Raw genomic sequence first — 20315 nt, 5'->3', positions numbered from 1 at the left:
GTAAACCTAATATTTCCTTAGAAATCTTAGTTTTATTCATATACAAGATAATAAGTTTCAATAAAAGCTGCTCATTAAATGTAGATAGAAATAACTATAGAAAGTATCCCTTTAACCACAGATCTTATAACACACAAATGATGCACCACCTTATATTTGCTTGAACAGAAATTTAATACTTTTTTCTCCTTTGGTCATCCAACATCCAAAAACTAAATAGGGCATTTTTCTTTTGCTTAAATTCTTTTATTGGTACATTTTAGGTATACAGTACATTTACATTTATCATTGGGTGTTTGTACCTGTACATGATGTATCCTGGTGCTTATTTTTTCCCCATTACCTGTGCACCCTTCACCCTCTCCACCCTTCCCTATTTACAAAGACTTTGCTTCCATTCTTTCCTTTTCTCATAATTTTTCCTTTCCCTTCTTTCCTTTCCCCTTCCCCTCCCACTTCCCTTACCCTTTTGGACCTTTTCTTCCTATTTCAAATTACCAATTATTCATTTTAATCCTTATAAAGTTTAAGTGGACTTTTACATTACAAATTAAAGGGACATAATTTTGAGCCACTGGTAGTGATCTTTTAGGTTACTTTTTGTAGAAGAATAAACTGTATGAACCACTGATATATTAGTTCTTTATTAATTCATATAGGATTTCTCTAATTTTATAAAGTTGTCCTTTAAAAAAAGGAAAAGGGTAATACTTTAAAAGCTTTAAATTAAATATAAATGGTGCTTACTGCAGCGAAAAAAGATGAACATCAATAGAAAATTTCTTTATCCATGAAATTGTTCCTGGAAACATTATGGCTTGAAGGAGCTAGAAGTTTTTATACACAAGCTAGGATTACATTTTTCCTAAATGTTTTTAAAGTTAAATTTTTTCTAAAAATTGTACTTTAATACACCTGCATGGTCCTTACCTTTTCTTCAGCTTTCTTTTTTGTTTCAGCATCCATCCAGGTGAGTTCATCTAAAGTCTGAATAAAAACTTCCCGGATCTGCGCAATCAAATCCTCAACCTCAAATCCAAAGTATAGAAGCCAAATTAGGCTATCCATTAAGTCCTTGTAACAAAGATGTTAGAAAGCAGAGCTACATGCTACATTTATATGATGTAATATGTTAACAAATATTCAATTAGAGACAAACTGAGATGCAGACCAATGAACGCATGGGGTCATTATATTTTAAAACAATATTGCTACTATCAATGTTTCTAATTAAATAGTTCTTAAATATATACATTTGAAAAATTTATCTTCAGAACATAATGGTCCCCACTGTCATTATTAGAACTAACATAGTATTAAACTGTCATTACCATTAGTGGTTTAGTTAAGCATGAAGTAGCATTTCAATAAATTCTTCACCATGTCATTAAGTTCTACTGTCTTTGTTTCAGTAACAATGAAAAATGGAGTACATTTCTTACACTTCAAACCCTGATTGACTTTTTAGGTATTTAAGACAACATTAATTTTTGACCAATTTGAATAACAGAAGAGTTTATATATAAATGACTATTGAGTAGAACATGTGACTGGGTACTCTACACTGCGTCTGGAGAATGCATAGTTGGTTTTAAATTAAACAACATGAGAAACCAAAACTGTAATTAAACTCTCGATGGGTAGAGCAACCGTGAGATTTGTTAGTAAACAATTACATATTATTATTTGGAGGTCCTCTACCTAATTAATTAAAACTTCAGCCAAATTATGGACAACTATAATTGCCCATCAATGAAAACAAATTAAGAGTGCATTGCAGAGTTAATAATGTATTGTGTTGAAAACTTTACCACATGTTTACTCTCTCCAGCAAATGCTGCTTCCACATAAAGCCTTCCCACAGCATTTTCCATATTCCCATTGACATAGTTTGCACAACGTCTCCAAGTTGCTGTTTCTGATGTTGTGCCATAAAGGGCCTATAAGAGAAAAAAGAAAATGGCCAGGAGTAGAGGGCAGGAGTACAAATTTCACATGACTCTATTCTTTATGTCTCATTTAAATCCTTGCACTACTCATCACTTCTTCTCACAAAGCAGGTGTCCCTAGCTTATGATAAAAATGCAACCTGATACTTAAAAATGATCTGAAAATAAGATATATTTTCAGAGGCATTTCCCAGTAGAGCTTTTGGCTATTACAAGTTAATATCTTTCTAGAAAGCTTTAGAAAAAAAATACAACATTGTACCCACTGCATAAACATAAATGTGAAGTAATATTCAATAAATGTAACAGGGGGATATCTTACACACAAGAAAACACATTTCTGCTTTTTAATGTTTTAACTGAATTTCAAATACTTTACAAAAACTAAATTGCATAAATTTAAGTATAAACAAGGGAATTAACCTAGGTAAGGGAAATTTAGCATGGTAACATTTTTATATTTTTTAACTTTAAAAATATGTCTACATATTCTTTTTAAGGTTTAAAAATGGGAATTGTTCACCACTCACAGTTATTTTCTTTCCAGGACACCAATCAGTAAGTTTGTTAGAATTTCTCCTTCCTCAATCCCTACTGCCCACTCCCCTTATAATGAGATTAAAATGCTGACTGCTTAAATAACATAAGAACTGCCTAAGTAAAGGCTTTAAGTTTATATCTCCAGGTGAGTGTTCTCTCAATGGATTGTCCACATCAGTGTAGTCCATCTGTGTGTAGGTACAGTGTGCTATGAGCATCTGAAAATCAAGTTAATTGAGAAAGACACCCCTGCAATGGCTTCAAACACAGCAATAACAAAAACAACAACAATAAATCAATGCAGCATTTTTTCATGAAATGGTCATTTAACCAATGGTTACTCTTTACTGGCTTTGTGATCATGATGTCACAGGTAATCACCATTGGATGGCAAAGCCATGATGACTGACCTCCTTCCTAGGTAACATATACCCTAAATATGTGCAAAATAACCAAATTTGGCATTGTATCTTTTGCAAAGTTCACCACATTCTAGCAGAATACATGGCAAGCCTTCATAACCATGTATCTCTTTATGCTTTAATTCTTAAAAAAAGAGAGATTTTTTCTTCACCTTGCGGAAAGCATTTCTGGACTCCTTGTAGGTTCGGCTGAGGCTGCTTACAAGATCCATTATGAACCTCCAGGACATTAAATTTTGAAGATCTCTGTATAAAAAAACCCACCACCCAGCAACAGAAAAGATGAGGCTGCAAAGCTTCTAAAGAGCGATATGAAATGTAAACTTTGATGACATGGGCACTCTGACATACCTACCTGGCAGAATATTTGGTAAGAATGGGTTTAAGTTTGATTAAATATTCTGGAGCATACACAACCACCTCTTCCTCATTTGGAATATTAATATTCACAGTTGACATGATTTCATTTGTGAAATTTGACCAACTGAATGGCTGGAAAAGAGCAGGGATAAAACATTAAGCAGTTATGGATTTATTTTCTTGATTCTATGATTTCATTATGGTGAGAAAGTCATACATTGAAGGGTGTCAGCTACATCACTAAATAATTATACCAATGGTCAATTTTTTACTTGTTTGGGATTGTTTCAAGTTTTTCAATCAGTTTTTGAAGAAAAATTAGTTCTTCAATATGTTATTTAGGCAGCAGAATTATATCAACCATCCAAGAGCAAAAACACTTGAAGCTTTGAGACATACAAATTAGAAATTAGGCTCAATACATTCTTATTCTAAATATTTCAAAAAGAAGAAAAATATACTTAGCTTTAAAAATAAAGTTTCCTTTGTTTATGCAAAAATGTAAATGTGTATCAAGTGTTTGACTTTTATAAGTAGATGTTAATAAACAACTCAAATACAGCAATACCCCGCAATGGGGCTCCTGCCACAAATGCAAGCATAGTATTATAGAAGATGCAGTGTTATGAAGCAAATGAAAGAACACTCTTTAAATAATTACTGTTGTCCTATAAACATCCAGTTTTTATACTTCAGAAGCTAAGTTTACAGTTGAGAACAGACAGAATCTAGTCTACTACTCCTTAAATGAGAATTATGAGCATTTAAAATGATCAATATCTTAGACTCATCTGTCTAGGTACACACACAGAGATTTTTTACTAAGTAGGAGATGCAATGCTATACCCTTGACTTCTTTTGATGGTCTAGACCAGTCTTTCAAAACATATTTATTAAACACACAGTATATTAGAAAGTTCAAAGTAAGAAATGTCTAATTCAATGAGCTACAACTTTTTAAAAAGTTCATATTTCCCAGAATTAGTGCCAAGAAAAATTCTATCACTGACTTTGATAGTTCGTACATTTTCTATGAATATTGCCTCTTCTTCCAACTCTGTGCATTAACTAAAATACAAGAATAAATTCAGAGACCCCAAAAGAGATTAGTAGAGACTAGCTAAGCAAAAAGAAGTCAATTTCAGTCTTTAAATAGAATCTATGAAACAGTTTCTTCTTATTTTTGTATTCTACTTTTTATTATTGTTCTGAACACTGTAGACATCCTTGATGAGAATATGGAAAGTTCTATGAATAAATTATCCTGTTTCAGGAGTTAAAAAGAAATTTAGTATTTTATTATTTGACAGCCCAATTCAAATGACTCTATAATGAGTTCAGAAAAATTTTCACTTTTTACAAACCCTTTTCCACAACAAGTTCTGATATTATTTTACACCTGCCTTGAAAACAATTTTACCAATCATTCTAAATAAATACACGTTTTTAAATAGCTCCCCCCTGCCCACCACACACACAAATGTCTGATGCCATTTAAATTCATTTTGGAATTCAATTTATTTCAGTAAATGAATAACGACTTTTAAAAACAGTATTTTTTTTTTCTTGGTACCAGGGATCGAACTCGGGACCTTGCGCTTGTGAGGCAGGCAGCAGAACCACTAAAGTAAATCCCCGCCCCTAAAAACAGTATTTCAATGTCATAGTTTTAGGAAATGGCAGAGTAAGAAGCGACATGAAACTTTCTCTTTTTTTGGTTCTGGGGGTTGAACTCGGGTCTCTGGGCTTGCAAGGCAGGCGGCAGCACCACTGAACTAAATCCCTGGCCCTCTTTTTCTTGTTCCCCATTAAGCTTATTGGTACATTTTTAGGTATACAATACAGTTACATTCATCACTGGGATCTCATACCTTTACATGATATATCTTGGTTCTTATTTTTTCCCCATTCCCCAGTCTTCCCTTCAGCCCCTCCACCTTCTCTATTTACAAAGACTTTTTTTTTCCATTTTTTTCTTTTCTCATACTTACCTTTCCATTGATCTCCAATGAAAAATTATTTTGGAGCTGAGCCAAAGTCATTTTGTTGTAAAGAAGCATTGGGTCATTTCGATCTTCAGATTTAGTTGTAGCCTATGGATATAATTTTTGATCATTAATTTAAAACTAAGAAAAATATAAGTTTATGTGAGTTAAAAAGAAATATAGGATATGTATAATATGATTTGACTTAGGTTCTATTCTGTATTTGTTTTGTAATTTATTTTAGCATATCAAAAGAAGTGAAGTTTAAGAGATTTAATGTATGCAGTATGATAAAAAATATGGTAAAGGTTTAAATTAAAAATTTATTACAGTAAAAGACACATTGCCCATAATTCCCTTCAAATAACTCCCCCTGGATTTGAACACACTTATCTCATCATTTTGGCTACTTTCTGAAGCAGTCTTGGAATTCCTCTTTTGTGTCTTTAGCTGCATTGTCATGGTGGCCTTGATGTCCTGAATCTATTTAGAAAGTTTATCTTTCATGGTTATTTTGAGATTGAGGAAGAGTGAGGAGTTCTATTGTGCCAGAACTGGTGAATAAGATGGATGAGGACATATTGTAATGTTTTAAGAGCTTGTCTTTCAGTTGGATGGTATTGGCAGCAGCATTCACTACATTTTTGCTCATAGCTTGTAATGTCATTCAAAAAGGACCTGCACAACCTCTTCAGAAAGTGACAAGAACAATGGCATAATGTGTTTGAAGTCCTTGGGGCAATGTATCTTTTACTATAATCATTTAAAAAAATTTTTTTTAATTCACTATATATCTTGATCGTCCTATGTATATTCAGTAACAGTCATGGAGATTTGGCTTCATGTAAAATTTAAAATTCTTCAAAAGTCTTTTCAGGTTGGGCGTGATGGCACATGTCTCTAAACCCAGCACTCTAGGAGCCCAAGGCAGGAGGACTGAGAGTTTGAGCCAAGCCTGTGCAACTTAGAAACTTTACAAGACCCTGTCTCAAAATAAAAACTAAAAAGGTCTGGTGATGTAGCTCAGTGCAAAAGCCCTAGGTTCAACTCCCAGTACCACACACACATACACACACACACACACACACACACACACACACATTCTTTTCATATTTTGATATCTGCCAAGCCACATAAGCAATATTGTGGGCTGTGGCTGATGGGCAGCTCAGTAGTTTCTCTAGCTATTTCATATTATAACCTTTTTGGACATAGTCACTTCTATCTCATCTCTCAAATATTTTCTGTCTCCCACACCCACCTTATCATTCAGTGTCCTAGTTAAAATTCAGCTGTAATAGTTTGCACAATAATATATGGCAAATAACACAGAAAATTCCTAGTATATAGAACAATCAAGTTGCAGGTTAACTGAGAAGAATGGTAATGCTTTCTACTTTCATGACTGTCCTTCCATTCTTCTTAACTAGTTTCATGTTTTGTACTCAACAAAATCCAATTTTATGCTTTACACTGAATCTAAAAAAGAAAACAAAAAGAAAATAGAAAATTTCTATCTAGTGATAGAAATGAGTAAAAACAAATTTAAATGAGAAGGGACAAAAGGTTAAGGTTTAAAAATAGGTATTATTACTTGATGCCAATATTTAATATCCCCTTTAGGTAATGTATCTGTTTACTTACTGAAAACAAAACAATTACTAGAGAACATTTCCTGCATATAATAAAATGGTGGACCCTGTTAGAGATACACAGATGATTCAGAGATGACTAAAACCTCATGCCAATCTCAGAGTCTAAGCTAGGGGAAAAACTATAATCAAATATTTTTGAGGTAAAATGAAACTACCACTATAGAGCCAATGCTGGTCAAAGGGGGACACAACCTGGGAAAATAGGAGTGGTGAGATCCAAGCAGGGAACTGTTCTTTAGCAGTTCTGTTCCTAACACAGAGCCACATGTAGACCATCAAACTGCTATTCATGCAGATGCAGCTCCAAGCAGGCTGGCTATGATTAAGGAGTTTTGGTTCCCTGTGGCCCCAGGAAAACTAGAATTGCCCTCCAAGATCTTCACTCTTCAAGTCTCTGATGAGGCTAGATAGTATTAGTGAGCAGACGTGCATCTAGGGGTGGCTGTTATTGTTTGGAATTTCAGAAAACTCTGTGGGTTGTAGATTGAATCTGGGCATGAGTTCTATTGGTGTAACCTGGATTTCACCTAGAATTTGCTTGCTTGGGAGTGCAGGTTCCTATCAAAGAACCATGAGAGAAGAAAGTGCCACACAGATTCCAAAGGTTTGTGTGGAACCAGCAGGGATGCAGAAGCATACCCTGGGCTTTCTTGTTAAGTTCTTCCCATCTGATTTTCCCTGAGCTCGGCAGTTGGCAGTCTGAATTCAGTGCTATCACACTGCCCTTGGGATCATGTTCAGGGGGGTAATACTTTTTAGCACAGGGATAGAGATAATCTTTGTAATCACTTTAAATTTTACAAATAAACTTGTTCAGAAAAACTGAAACAGCTTTGTGTCATGAGTCTCAAGGTTATCCAACAGCAATGTGACAGTAAATGGTAAAAGTTTGATGTAATCCACTTATAATAGGCAATTAAGTATATCATTTAATATTTGTCAAATTTAGTGTGTCCCTTGGATGGTGGAATCTAATTTACTATAAAATTCTATAATTTCAAAGATTCTCTTGAAGTCAATGATCCATTACCATGCTATGCATTTTTTATCTCTTGGTTAGAGTTACACTTTTACCCTTAAAATATAATAGAAGTGCAAAGAAAAAAAAGCAGTTGACATTATTCAGTGTATCAGAAAAAAACGTGTTTTACATTGGCAATTTCTTTTTCCAATTCCATAACTTTCTTCATTTCCAAAGAGAGTTGGTTTTCATCAATAGGCAATCCTTCTTCTTGACGAATCAATTTGGCCACAGAAATCATAAAATCCACATATGCATTACAAGCCTGTAAGAAATAAATAATAAATTGTTGGATAACCTTCTAAATATTCATGATGGCACTTTAAGTTAAAATATTTTTTCAATTCAGTATTAATTTTTGGTAGCAAAGAAAGCACAGTCAAATAGAAATATTTTCCTAAGTACTAAAAGAAATGACCTGCACAGATTCTCAGAAAGTCAATGTATATTTTAATTAGAGCTTAAAGCAGAGCAGGAAAGTACTTTGAAAGTACTAAGTAATTTACAACCATTTGGTTGCAGAGATTATGTAATTTTCAATTTGCAATCAAGTTGTTTTCCTTTATTAGAATGCAGTTGCAAAACACTTGATAAGTAATTATAATTTTTTTCCTTAAGCAATAATATATTCCTTTACTGAATCTGTTTTTCTAGGTTCTCTATGCTCATATATAATTATTTTTTCAACTAGTTATGAAGAGATAGCCACAGATTCATATAATATGATTAGGATATCTTCATATCTGTCTCTTCAGGTTAAGCAGTAATTTTTTTTATGAGATTGCTCTTGGGAGATGTTCCAGCACATGCCTGTGGGTTTTAGTTAATTCCTCGATGATCTCATTACTGTTGAATTGTACTACATGATAGGTTTAGTTTTCAGATTTCTTCGAGAACTCAATTTCTTTATATTTTAACTTCATAAACATTTTAGCATATAAAAATAAACTATAAACTAGTTGTATTACCAACCTTTTATGAATATAAAAATGTCTTAAGTTCAGTGACACTAAACGAGCAAATCACATCTCACTTTTGTTAAGTCTCAACCACTGCTACTTATTAGCTATTATTATCCATCACTAATTAAAATAATCTCATCTCGTTTAAATTTACGCAAAATTGAAGGTTCTGGCACCAACTTTACCACTGGTAAAGCAAGAAATTATGATCAAGAAAAATAGGCCACATAACTTGGAAATATGTGGTTTCAAGATTGGTACCAGGGTATCTGATAACCCTAAGCATAGGGGCAGCTTTATATTTAACATTGAGTGCAAAGACACATCTGAATTTACTGAGGCTTGTTATCAAACCTAAACTGATAAGGAAATGAAATATGTTATCAAGCAAGAACCTAAGCAAAATGTCTCAATTGCCAATTTGAAAGTCTAGAGGTTTACATACTGCCACTCTGTGGCCTTTATTAAATGCTATCAGACAGTTCCCTGAAGAGAAAAGCTCTCTCTTTTCATGAACACCTGTAAAGCTAGGACTTGGTATATGTCTATTCATGGATCTGCTACTGAATAGGATAAACTTTTTCAGCTCTGAATCTGTATTAAAAACGTAATCACTAAAGTAATAGTAATAAGATAATTTCATGTATATTCTCACCAATTACATTTTTAGTATTAAAAGGTAATCAGAATTCTTGTTTTACTTTGAAGTAAACAAGTACATCTGAGTTCATACCTCCTGAGATGAACTATTCCAAAGTATTAACATGCAGCATTTTGAATTAACTGTATTTCAAGGCATATAAATCTACCCGGCTTCAGCAGGGATTTACTACTGACTATGAAGGAGATGGTAATTTGAATTTTCCAATATCAATCTACTGAGGTTTTTCTTTACTCTATGAGACACTTTATTGTTAATGAGGCAAGAAAATAATAACAAGAATCCTTCTGTGGTACTTTGTTGACTCTGCAAACTGGTTCTATTTCAACATTTTTGTCCTTATAGTTGCATTTAAAACTACAGAACTTTGGTGTAAGGCAAGCCCAAGAACTTTGGATGATGCTTCTAGCCTGATCTTGCAACACTGGTAATATTTCTTGGGGAACTGGTAGCATGTGATAGCATTAGCTTCTGATGTGCTGAATATTCAATATAGTTGCAAGGAATACACTATTTCCTTTAATGTGCTCCAGCCTGGTAACTACCCTATTGTGACTGCAGCTTCCAAATGTATCAGATAGTTGTCAAAATCCAAGTTTACTGTTGCAGGTAAATCCATTTTACTAGACATGATTCTACCTTAAGGTTTTAATTTTCTCTCTTTAGACACTTTCAGATATGTAAAATGCTAAATGAATCTAATTGTCATTATTTGGAGCAAAAGGAAGTAACTTATATTTTGACATTTAAATAGTACATTGTCCAGGATACTTTTAAAACTGATCTTTAATTTTTGTTTTTTGTGACTGAGAGAGCACTCACTTGTTAGCACAGTGCCAGGTTCAGTTGTTGTTTTGACAATCATAAGTCAGCTTCTTTTATGATAGAGTAAATCAGTGATCCTTTGTGTGTGAAAGAACCAATTCCCCCCAAGCATCTATGTACAGAACATCCTTTCTTTAAAATGTAAGTTCTACCACTTATAAAGCAGTTTCAAAGGGATGATTTTAGACATTTGAGTACAATCCATAAAGTAGCAATTTCATGAGGTGTTAAATCACATACTATTAATAAGATAATATTTATGATTTCCAGCAGCATGGGCTATTACTTTCACTAGAACTACCTTCACTTTGCAGGACCAGGCACTGATAGTCATAACTTGGGTCTTTAGAATTTGGAATCCTCCTACCTAGATAAAAGCTGATGTTTGTTAGAACTATCAAAGAAGAGAGCAATGACATTTGACTATTATTTTTCAAACTTCAGTGTCATCAGTAATGAATGACAGCAAGACCCAGAGAAAAGATGAAGGCTTTCCAGTCAGACTGATGATATCTGAGTACCTTAGTGGGCCAGCTACCTATGGATCAGGGATTTCATTTCCAGACACCCAGCTTTTACCATTTTTCTGTCTTCTTCTTCCTCGAAAGAAACCCTACATAATGTACAGCAGGAAAGTAACTGAGAAGTCACAGAACTATGTTATTTTCAGCCCCTGACCTTGGAGGATATGTAAAGTGTTACACAGGAAGTTTTCTGGGGGAACATACAGGGACACCAAGCAGGAAAAATACTTCCTATCAAAAAGGCTTGAGAACTTTTCCTAGTTTAAGCAGCATGTCAAATAACATGCAGCTGCCAGCAGAAAAAGACTTGTTCCCCACAGAAGGGCCACAAAAATATAGTCACACAATATTCCTGGGGACTATAAATGAGAAACAGCCTGAACCCAAGCACAACTATAGGGCAGGAAGAATACAAGACTCAAAAGAATTTACCTTGGACTAGCATGAAGACTGAGCCCTTTAAAATAGATAGACCCTGGAGACTCGTACAAGAACTTCTAAGGTTTATTGCATACATTTATTGCATAAACTCTTTTCTAGGTAAATCACTAAAACATCTTTGTGTTTTATGAACCCACAGATTTTAGAAGCTTCATTTAGATCTTTTCACAAACTGGGTTTGATCAATCTCCCCAAATTTTCTTGTCATGTTCCCTAGGTCCCAAGTTAAAATGGCCCTGTATGTTTTGTTAAATACAGATACCTGGGCTGGGTAAAAGTTTCTGAGTTATTGACCACCTGGTATTCAGAAAGGAGAAAATGAGGCCACTAGTTTCTCTTGTGGGGTATGACTTACCACGTCACAGCTGTTTTGTTTGTTTTTTTGTGTTTTTTTTTTTTGTACTGGGGATCGAACTTGGGACCTTGCACTTGCAAGGCAGGCAGTGGAACCACTGAGCTAAATCCTTGGCCCAAGTCATAGCTGTTTCAAACAGTGAAGTTTAGTCTACTCATTCATCACCCTAAGACATGCTGGCTCGGTAGTTTAAAGTACACAATTTCTCTATAATGAGAGAGACACCTATAAAAGCTATCTTAGGCCTTTTCACATTTCTGTATCTCATTTGCTGCCATCTGAGTCCACCATAATTTTTCACCTAAATTACCACATGGCCTCCTCTGATTACAGTGCATCCTACAAAGAGCAGCCAGATACCCACCCACTCCTACTCCTGTCATTAGTTACCATACAAGCATTTTATTTCATTTCTAACACAACACAATCTCAATTTAGCCTACTTCCTTATTTACTTGCTTCTTTCTTGTCTATCTCCTCCCCTTAGAACATGAGTGCCATGAGAGCAAGGATCTTGTTTCCTTGGAATACTTAATGCCTAGAAAACTGTCACATGGTGGAATCTCAATGAATAGCAAATAATACTCTTAAATTTCAAGTATATTAAGTGTTTTTCACTCACTTCCCTTTTCATCTGTGCTTCTCAACTCCAGGCCTGAGCTATTTCTTTCAGCTTGTATTTTGGGTGAACAGAAAAAACAAAATCCTGTCTAAGGTTTGATCTCAGTTCCAGTTTGCAGTTACTCATCTAAAGGACTGCCAGTCTCAGCTTACACTCTTCTCTAGGTATATCACTAAAGCATCTTCCTGTTTTAAGAACCCACAGATTTTGAAAGAGCTCTAAATTAATCCATAACTCCGGCTTTCTCCTCCTGTGTCACAGACTGCAATATTATATCTCATAGGTTTTTTTTTATATCTCATAGATTCTAATCTCCAACTCCTATGTTGCCCCCATCTTCTAACCCCATAGTTTTCTCACTTTTGTTTTAGCCATGAAATGCTCTATTCAAGTATATATTTTGTCAGTGTACAAATAAACAAGTAAAAAAAGTGAAGCTCTTCTTGAAGTGTGTATATATGTGTGGTGACTGCAGGAAGGCCGGTCATTGGCACATACAAAGTGGTCCAAGTTTCAAAACTGCCCTCTCCTATTCTGCCTTTACAGACAGACATCAGCACAGAGAATAAACATATCTGTACTCTATCTATATCTATAATCATGCTCATATATTTTGGATTTCTAACCTATAGATTTCCTTCCACAGGAAGACAGAGTAACAATTAGCCTTGAGGAGCTTAGAAGGCAAAGAAAGCAATCTTTGAGATCAGTTCCAATTGATTGCCAATACAGAGTTCAAAAGCTCTTCTGAAGATGAATGATATTTTTTAAAAATTAGGGTCATTGTTCCTCTCATAAGAACTTTCTTATGTGTGATGGTTGATTGGCTGCATTTTAAAATTCCAAGAATGACAATGATTATCTTTTAGGGGCAATGTATATCTTTCATAGTGTTTTCCTAGCATAGATATGTATACTTTTGTTTTGAATCTCAATACTTTTGTCTTTTGGAAAGTAGTGTGTCATTAAATTATCTTTCAGATAATCAGAATACCATAGAGCTCTGTCTTTAATGAGAGATTCAGTATAAGAGATTTCTTAATGAACTCATTTTACCGTCATCAAGAGCAGACATGGTGAATATGTGTCCCTTTGTGGGGTGAAGAGCCTATTCTGTATCACCTGTCCTTTCTGTGTTGACTATGGTAGTCACCAATAGATACTATAATTTGTTTGGATTCAATATGTATCCTTATTTCTAAACAGAGAATGCAGTGCATAATCACAATGATTTTGTGGTTGGATATACCTCTTCTTATCATCAAAGTACTCCTATAGGGCTGTTCAGAGATCACTAAATACCAACAAAAACATGCTCTTCTAGACTTTTGGAGGTTGAGACTACTGGGAATGATGGTATATTCATTAGAATGCTAGGCAGTATAGGGTCCAATGAATTCAAGCTGGACAAGAGGGTAAAAGATTATTCACAAAGATATAAACATGGATCAAGACTTATACTATTCTTTTATTGAATAGTTACTGTCTTGTGTTGCACTTTAGCCCTAGGCAAGTATCCGAGCATTCTCTTCACAAAGGGACCAAAGGAGCAATGAGTGAATTAGTGTTTTTTTCTTGTAATTGTTCTGTGCATTCTGTAACTTCCCTCCAAGTCCAGAGGAAAAGTGGCTAATATTACATATCTGCCTCATCAAAAAACAAATTTGCACATCTGTACTATTAGAAGATCTACCTGCAACTTTAGGGTACTCAGGAAAAATAAGGTGAAGTATGTTAGTTTTGGTAACTTTCATTGCTGAATTCTACTGAACATGTAAAGAAGAACTATTATTAGTCTTTCTCAAATTCTCCCAAAAAATTGAAGAAGAGGGGATATTTCCAAACTCATTTTATGAGACCAGTTCTGACACCAAAGGCAGATGACACTACAAGAAAAGAAAACTGTAGGCTAATATCCCTGATGAATACAAATGCAAAATTCTCAATAAAATACTAGCAAAGCAAATTTAACAGCACATTAAAAAGCTCACTCATCATAATCAAGTGGGATTTATCCCAGGGCTCCAAGCATGATTCAGTAAAACATAAATCAATAAAAGAGGCACACCATATTATAAAATGAAGGACAAAAACCCATCGATCATCTCAATAGATGTAGAACAATCATTTCACAAAATTAAACATTGATTGCTAGCTATACCTTGATATAAGAAACATAAAACTGTGAAAGATATTGAGTAAAAGTTGGAAAAAAATTCACATTTAAGAACACAATCCTAAATATGAAAGCATCCCCATTTATGATAAAGATAATACAGTATAATAAGTATAATAAGCCAAAATTTCTCAATCACTTTCAAATCTGAAACAGAAAACAGCTGGACATCTTTTAAAGCCAATAACTCCCACACAGTAACGAGATAACTGAAACATCCCACGCATGTTTGATTATCTGTGATAAATTTGAAAATATATGGCATAATTTTCTTCATTTCAGTGTTGTGTGGCCATTCAGAAAGACAGCTTATTATTCCATGTTATCTGAACTTAATAATTAGGCAAAGTAAATGCTAGCAAAACACATTTAGCTAATAGCGTTAAGAAGTAATTTCAGTCATACCACCACACTGTGACCCATTAAGATTATCAAAGGTAAACTTAACTTATTTCTGAACTATAAAATAATCATGAGAAAAGCATCTGTGGAGCCAACACCTTACCTCAGTATCTAATAATATACAACATTCTAGTTTTGTCACCAGTAATCAAGAGCACATCATTAACAGCCTGAGGGTGGGACAATTGTGAACACTATAAGATACAGTCCTGTGGGGCATGACACCCATGGTGTCACTGACCAATAGAGAATCAGAAGGTGAATGGCCCTGTCTGCATAGTCCTCAGATAGTGAAATCAGAAAGTTCTGGAAGGTTTTTTTTTTTTTGCTGGGCCTGTCAATCCCTGATCCTCACTGCTACCACTCTATATTATGATAAATCAAATTATTTTAAATGATCCAATTTGCAGGTGAATTAAAACACTTAAAGTTGACTTTTCAAAATGGGTCACGTGATTTAAACACTAAGAAGCAAGACACAAAGAATTTCAAGTTTCCTTCTTTATCTACTAGTCTATGAAGAATGTTCATTATTTAGTAGATTTTTTTTTTTTTTTTTGGTACCAGAGATCAAACTTGGGACCTTGCGCTTGTGTAGCAGGCACTGGAACCACTGAGCTAAATCCCCGGCCCAAGAATGTTCATTATTAAGAGTAGCTTACTATTATGTGTGATTTTAATTGTCCTGAGAAATGAACATGAGAAAGTTTTAAAAATTTGTCTCTAGTCTTTTTGATTATTTATAGAACACCATATAGTTCTATAGTTTGTTTTTTGGTTATTTCTCTTTTCTTCTTTCTTTCATTTACCTCTGCATATATTCCAGTGCATTCATAGTAGTCTCTGGAAGGGAGGCCAAGTCGAGGTTGGTCAAACTGTGAAAAATAAACATCAAAGAAATAAACCATTCAGCACACATAAAACAGTTGGACAAAATACAAGCATTCCTGTCTGTGAATGCACAAAGGCCCGGTCTTCTTGATATTTATAGGGGTAACAATCAGACACTAAGTACATAATTCAAAAATGATTTTTCTACACTACTTACAAGTGTCAAACTCATAAGCATTTAAATAATCTGGGGGGCTTGTGCTGTGCACACTGAGGGAAATTGGAGAGATTTAACAAAATATACATTAAGAAGACTTTTAAATGCAGAGCAGAAGGTTCAGGTGAATAAAGGTACATTAGAATTTAGTATTAGGGAGTTTAGTATTAGTATTAGTATTAGGGAGTTTCTAAACTGCACATTTGCAGGACTTGCCAGCTTCACGACATTCTAATATGTCCTCCTGGGGAATATTTTGATTTACTGTCATTAGTCGGGACTCATTATTACTGGTTGGAGTAGGTCATATCCTTCAAGTTGGAACAGATCATATCCTTCAAGTTTATTTAGATAGGTCCTGGGGACAGTATAGAAAACTTCTATGGTAACTCTAGGACTTTTAGTTAGTTTAAATATTACTACTAGAAAGTTTACTGAGATCCTCTACCACAAATGAATGGGGAATATGCCTCTTCAGCTCTCTTCAGAATCACTGCCTGGAAGGACTTAAGCAAGTTCAGACAGCAGCTGGAAGAGGAGACTCACCGCTTCTCTAGTGTGTCTGCTCCATCGAAAATACCTACGGGAGAGCAGGCTGAGCACACTCAATCTTTGTGAGACTGCTTCCTATGCATGGCACGGCAAATTGGGTGCAAGGGCAAGCCAAAGCTTTTATGAGTTAAAGCGAGGATCCCAGCAACTCCTCTGGGGAGCTCAGACCAATATACAGGAAACAACCCAAAGGACATTGCGGAAAGAGCCAAATGGCATCTCCACATCAAGTGCTCGTCCCCTTCCACAACTTCCGGACCCTCAAGGCAATCATGCAGCAGGATTCTGGCATCTGAGAACCCAAGGAAATTGTTTGGAACACAGAAAAGGATTCCATTGCAGGAGAGTTGTGTGTACGGTTCCTTTTATTTCATAAAGATGCATTCAATAGTGACATAAATATGATTCTGTGACCTGCAATTTTTAGTGCACTTTCTTGCACAGAAGACTACATAGAAAAACTATAGAATATTTAGTTGATTCCAAAAACATTCTTTAATCATCTTAGATGATCCCAAAATAATGGTTTAAATCTAAATAAAGCTATTTAAAAGAATGGCATTTTATTTACCTTAATTGAGAATGTACAAATATTCTTTAGTGAGAACAAAAATTGTGTTCAAAATCCCCTTTTTAATTCTTTTCAAAGCAATAAGAGATTTTTAGCTTATGGACCTACATAATTATGTAAACCAAAGCATGATTTCCTTCGTGAAACATACAAAGAAACCAGGGACTTTTTCTCAATAGCAAGGGCTGGGAGCCTCTCATCATTTATTTATCTCAGGAAGAGATACCTAAAATGGAGATAGTAGAAGTAAGAGGCAAATGTCTAAAATACAGCATCATGAAAATATTTTCAAAATTGAGACCCTGGGTATTAGAGAGATAGATCGTGACGTTATTACCCCTTTGCCTATGTACTTAAAATGAAAATATGTATTACTTCTAAATATCAATGACAACAATGTGCATGGACACTTTACCACAATTTAAGATAAATTTGGCCATCTGACACAAACTTACATGAATTATATGGTAGGTAGAGTTCTTATCATCAGTGCCAACAAAAAAATTAATTAAAACTTTTTTTCCATATTTAGAACTCAATTGAGCCATAGATTTTTCAGCTGTCCAAGAAGTACCTAAAGCAAAAAAAAGGTAAAAAGCTTTGGTTTCTTTAGAAGCTTTGGTTCATTAATGATACTATAATAGATTTCATATGGAAATTATTTGTTTAAACAAGAGGAGAATCCCCTTACCATATATTTGTTCCCAGTTTTCTGTGGCCACTGGCCACCCATATATATCTGGCAACAGTTTGAGTAGAGGTTGTCCACGTCTACTATCAATGACAGCTTTGAAAGCAATGAAAATGAATTCAATATGAAGTCTATGCACATTTTAGTTCCAATATATATACATTCCTAATACAATCAAAATGAAGAGCACTTACATTCATTTATACAGGATCTGTACAATGTTTTTGCTTTTTGCACTGCTACAATATCTTCAGTTTTGGGTTCCTCGAGGACATCTGAAAAAAGGGATTTTGTAAAATGCATCAATATAATTGTGGTTGAAATTCACATTTTAAACATAGGTTCAGTAAAAAACTTGCTTTTCTCCCTCCTTATTCCAAAACTCCATCAAAAATACCAAATTCCTCACCCGACAGATCAACATTTCTAACACCAAACTAGTTAGCTTCATTACCCAAGTTAGATGAAAATCTTTTTGTCTAGGTTATCTTTGTGTGTGTGTGTGTGTGTGTGTGTGTGTGTGTGTGTGTGTAGTGATATGTACTGTTCTGCCATAGATAACAATTACTTTTCTTTTTTTTTTTGGTACCAGAGATCGAACTTGGGGTTCCTTCCACTTTCAAGGCAGGCGGCGGAACCACTGAGCTAAATCCCGGGGGCCTACAATTACTTTTCTTTTGAAATTGAGATTGAAAAGAAAATACATAATAATTCAGAGGAACTTAGGATTTAATATGGATAGTATTTTCAATGTGGGAAAATAATGAACTTTGTGTGATTCTGCTGTTCATACTACAAATGAATTAAATGAATTGTTCTACATGATTGGATGTTTAAAAATAGCAAAAATATTTTTTCTACAAAGTAACTTCTAGAATAGAAAAGAACAGAGGACAGAGATAGTAGGGACTAGAGCAGATATTCTCAGCTTCCCAGGGAAAACAAACCAGAGTAATTTGTTTCAGCAATTTTAACACAGGGATAGGGTAGGAAACCTGGGGAGTAGTTTTTAGTAGAAGTCATTTAATGTTTTTCTTCTGAAAATGGCATAAAGATACCAACACTGGGCATGAAAGATCTTTGTCTTGTGTGTACCTACAAATGAAAACACAAATGCTGAGATGCCAACACACCCATTTTAGAGTTTACCACTCTCAGTGAGTCAGTGGTGGTCCACCAATCCTGTAGAAACTATCCATCTTAATCTTCTGCAATGTTCCCTGCAATGGCTAATCAGTTGCATCTTAAAAAATAGATGGGTAAAGAGAGAAATACTTGATGCCCAAACACAATCACCACTAACCTTTCAAAATAACTTCTAGCTCATCTCTTAAAATGTCAAAATTACTGTAACGGGAACTGGTCTCAGGAATGACATTGCGTTTCAGCCAGCCTCCACAGGCATATTTGAAAAAGTCTGCACAAGGCTCAATAGTTGCATCCATGTTCTGGATCAGTCGAGCAGCTGTAAAACCAGAGAAAGCATTAGATAAAACAAAGAGTATATTTCTCAAAGAGTTTACAAGGGGGAAAGGAAGGTACATTGCTTCCTTTTATGATCATGTCTTCTGTACTGATGTTACTTTTTCTTACCTATATAATTGTCAGTTCTGGTGGCATGATGATTATTATCTGTGTTTCATCCTTTTCTCTACTATAGTTGGCTCATTTTATTTTAGGTCTTGGTCCTCTCATTCTAAGTCTCTCGGCCCCACTTCACCCAAATAAGTCTCTAGGACCATATACCCCCAATTAACTGAGCTTCTTGCTAGTAACTACTTCAGAAGAGAAAACAATACATGTCCATTTTGCTTTGGTCATCCTGGGCCTGGGATTAACATAATGACATTCGTCACACTGCTAACTTTTAGTTGTCAATTTTACTCTTCAAGATGCTGTGATTTTTGAAATATTTCTGAGACTCCAAAAGATAAAGGATTGTTAGTGAATTTTTATCATTTTAGTAAGGATCTGAAGTCAGTTATTATGCCTTGGATCTTGTTAATGAAAATTTTTGCAATTCAAATTTACATCCGATTTGCATTTGTTTATATAGAGTTTGTCTTTATAAAATTGGCTGTAAGCTTGTTAGTTTTTCTTAGTCTAGTCTTTTATTTTTGAGAACTATAATGAAAATGCAAATCAACCAACAATGATTATGCATAAGGTGCAAGACACTGACTCTGATAGCTGCTGCATTGATAGAAAGATGTGTAATATTTGAATTATGACTGTTGAAGACCAGAATACAGCCTGATGCCCACAAAGTCTACATTTAAAACAGAAAATCCTGCTACAGTCCTCCTCACTCTCTTTCTCATACAAAGTTGAAATGTTTTGCAGTGGAAACAAAAGAGTAACTGAGAATTCATCTGTGTCAAGAGAGTATAAGTTCTCAAAGGAGCTTTTGAAAGAACTTTACTTTCTAAATCAATCAATTAATTAAAAAACTTCAAACAACTGCTGAGCTGTGCGGGGTTTTTTTTTTTCCCCAACATGGTATACTCGATCTGTTCTCTAGCTGGGATGCAAGCCTTCACTTCTAACCAGCTT

At 34.7% G+C, this 20315-nt stretch overlaps 1 protein-coding gene across 5 annotated transcripts in view; it reads right to left on the bottom strand.

Annotated features, from left to right (window-relative positions):
* Positions 1–20315, bottom strand: part of Mme (membrane metalloendopeptidase) — an 89870-nt gene that overhangs the window by 34369 nt on the left and 35186 nt on the right. For all 5 annotated transcript variants that reach the window (XM_087186391.1, XM_087186394.1, XM_087186390.1 and 2 more), the window contains exons 4-14: positions 19066–19227; positions 17957–18037; positions 17763–17858; positions 17527–17645; positions 15710–15775; positions 8063–8197; positions 5263–5364; positions 3267–3403; positions 3064–3157; positions 1812–1940; positions 931–1029 (exon numbers count right to left, since the gene is read on the bottom strand). In XM_087186391.1, coding sequence (XP_087042517.1) covers positions 931–1029; positions 1812–1940; positions 3064–3157; positions 3267–3403; positions 5263–5364; positions 8063–8197; positions 15710–15775; positions 17527–17645; positions 17763–17858; positions 17957–18037; positions 19066–19227 — 1220 coding nt within the window. The remainder of the gene's footprint in view (positions 1–930; positions 1030–1811; positions 1941–3063; positions 3158–3266; positions 3404–5262; positions 5365–8062; positions 8198–15709; positions 15776–17526; positions 17646–17762; positions 17859–17956; positions 18038–19065; positions 19228–20315) is intronic.

The sequence above is a fragment of the Heterocephalus glaber genome, unplaced genomic scaffold, assembly GCF_053883595.1.
Source record: "Heterocephalus glaber isolate CG9 unplaced genomic scaffold, H.glaber_assembly_v1.0 deba00001504, whole genome shotgun sequence".
In the NCBI taxonomy this organism is placed as follows: Eukaryota; Metazoa; Chordata; class Mammalia; order Rodentia; family Bathyergidae; genus Heterocephalus; species Heterocephalus glaber.
Note: the sequence above shows the minus strand (reverse complement) of the source record. Positions and strands in the feature narration are given on the sequence as shown.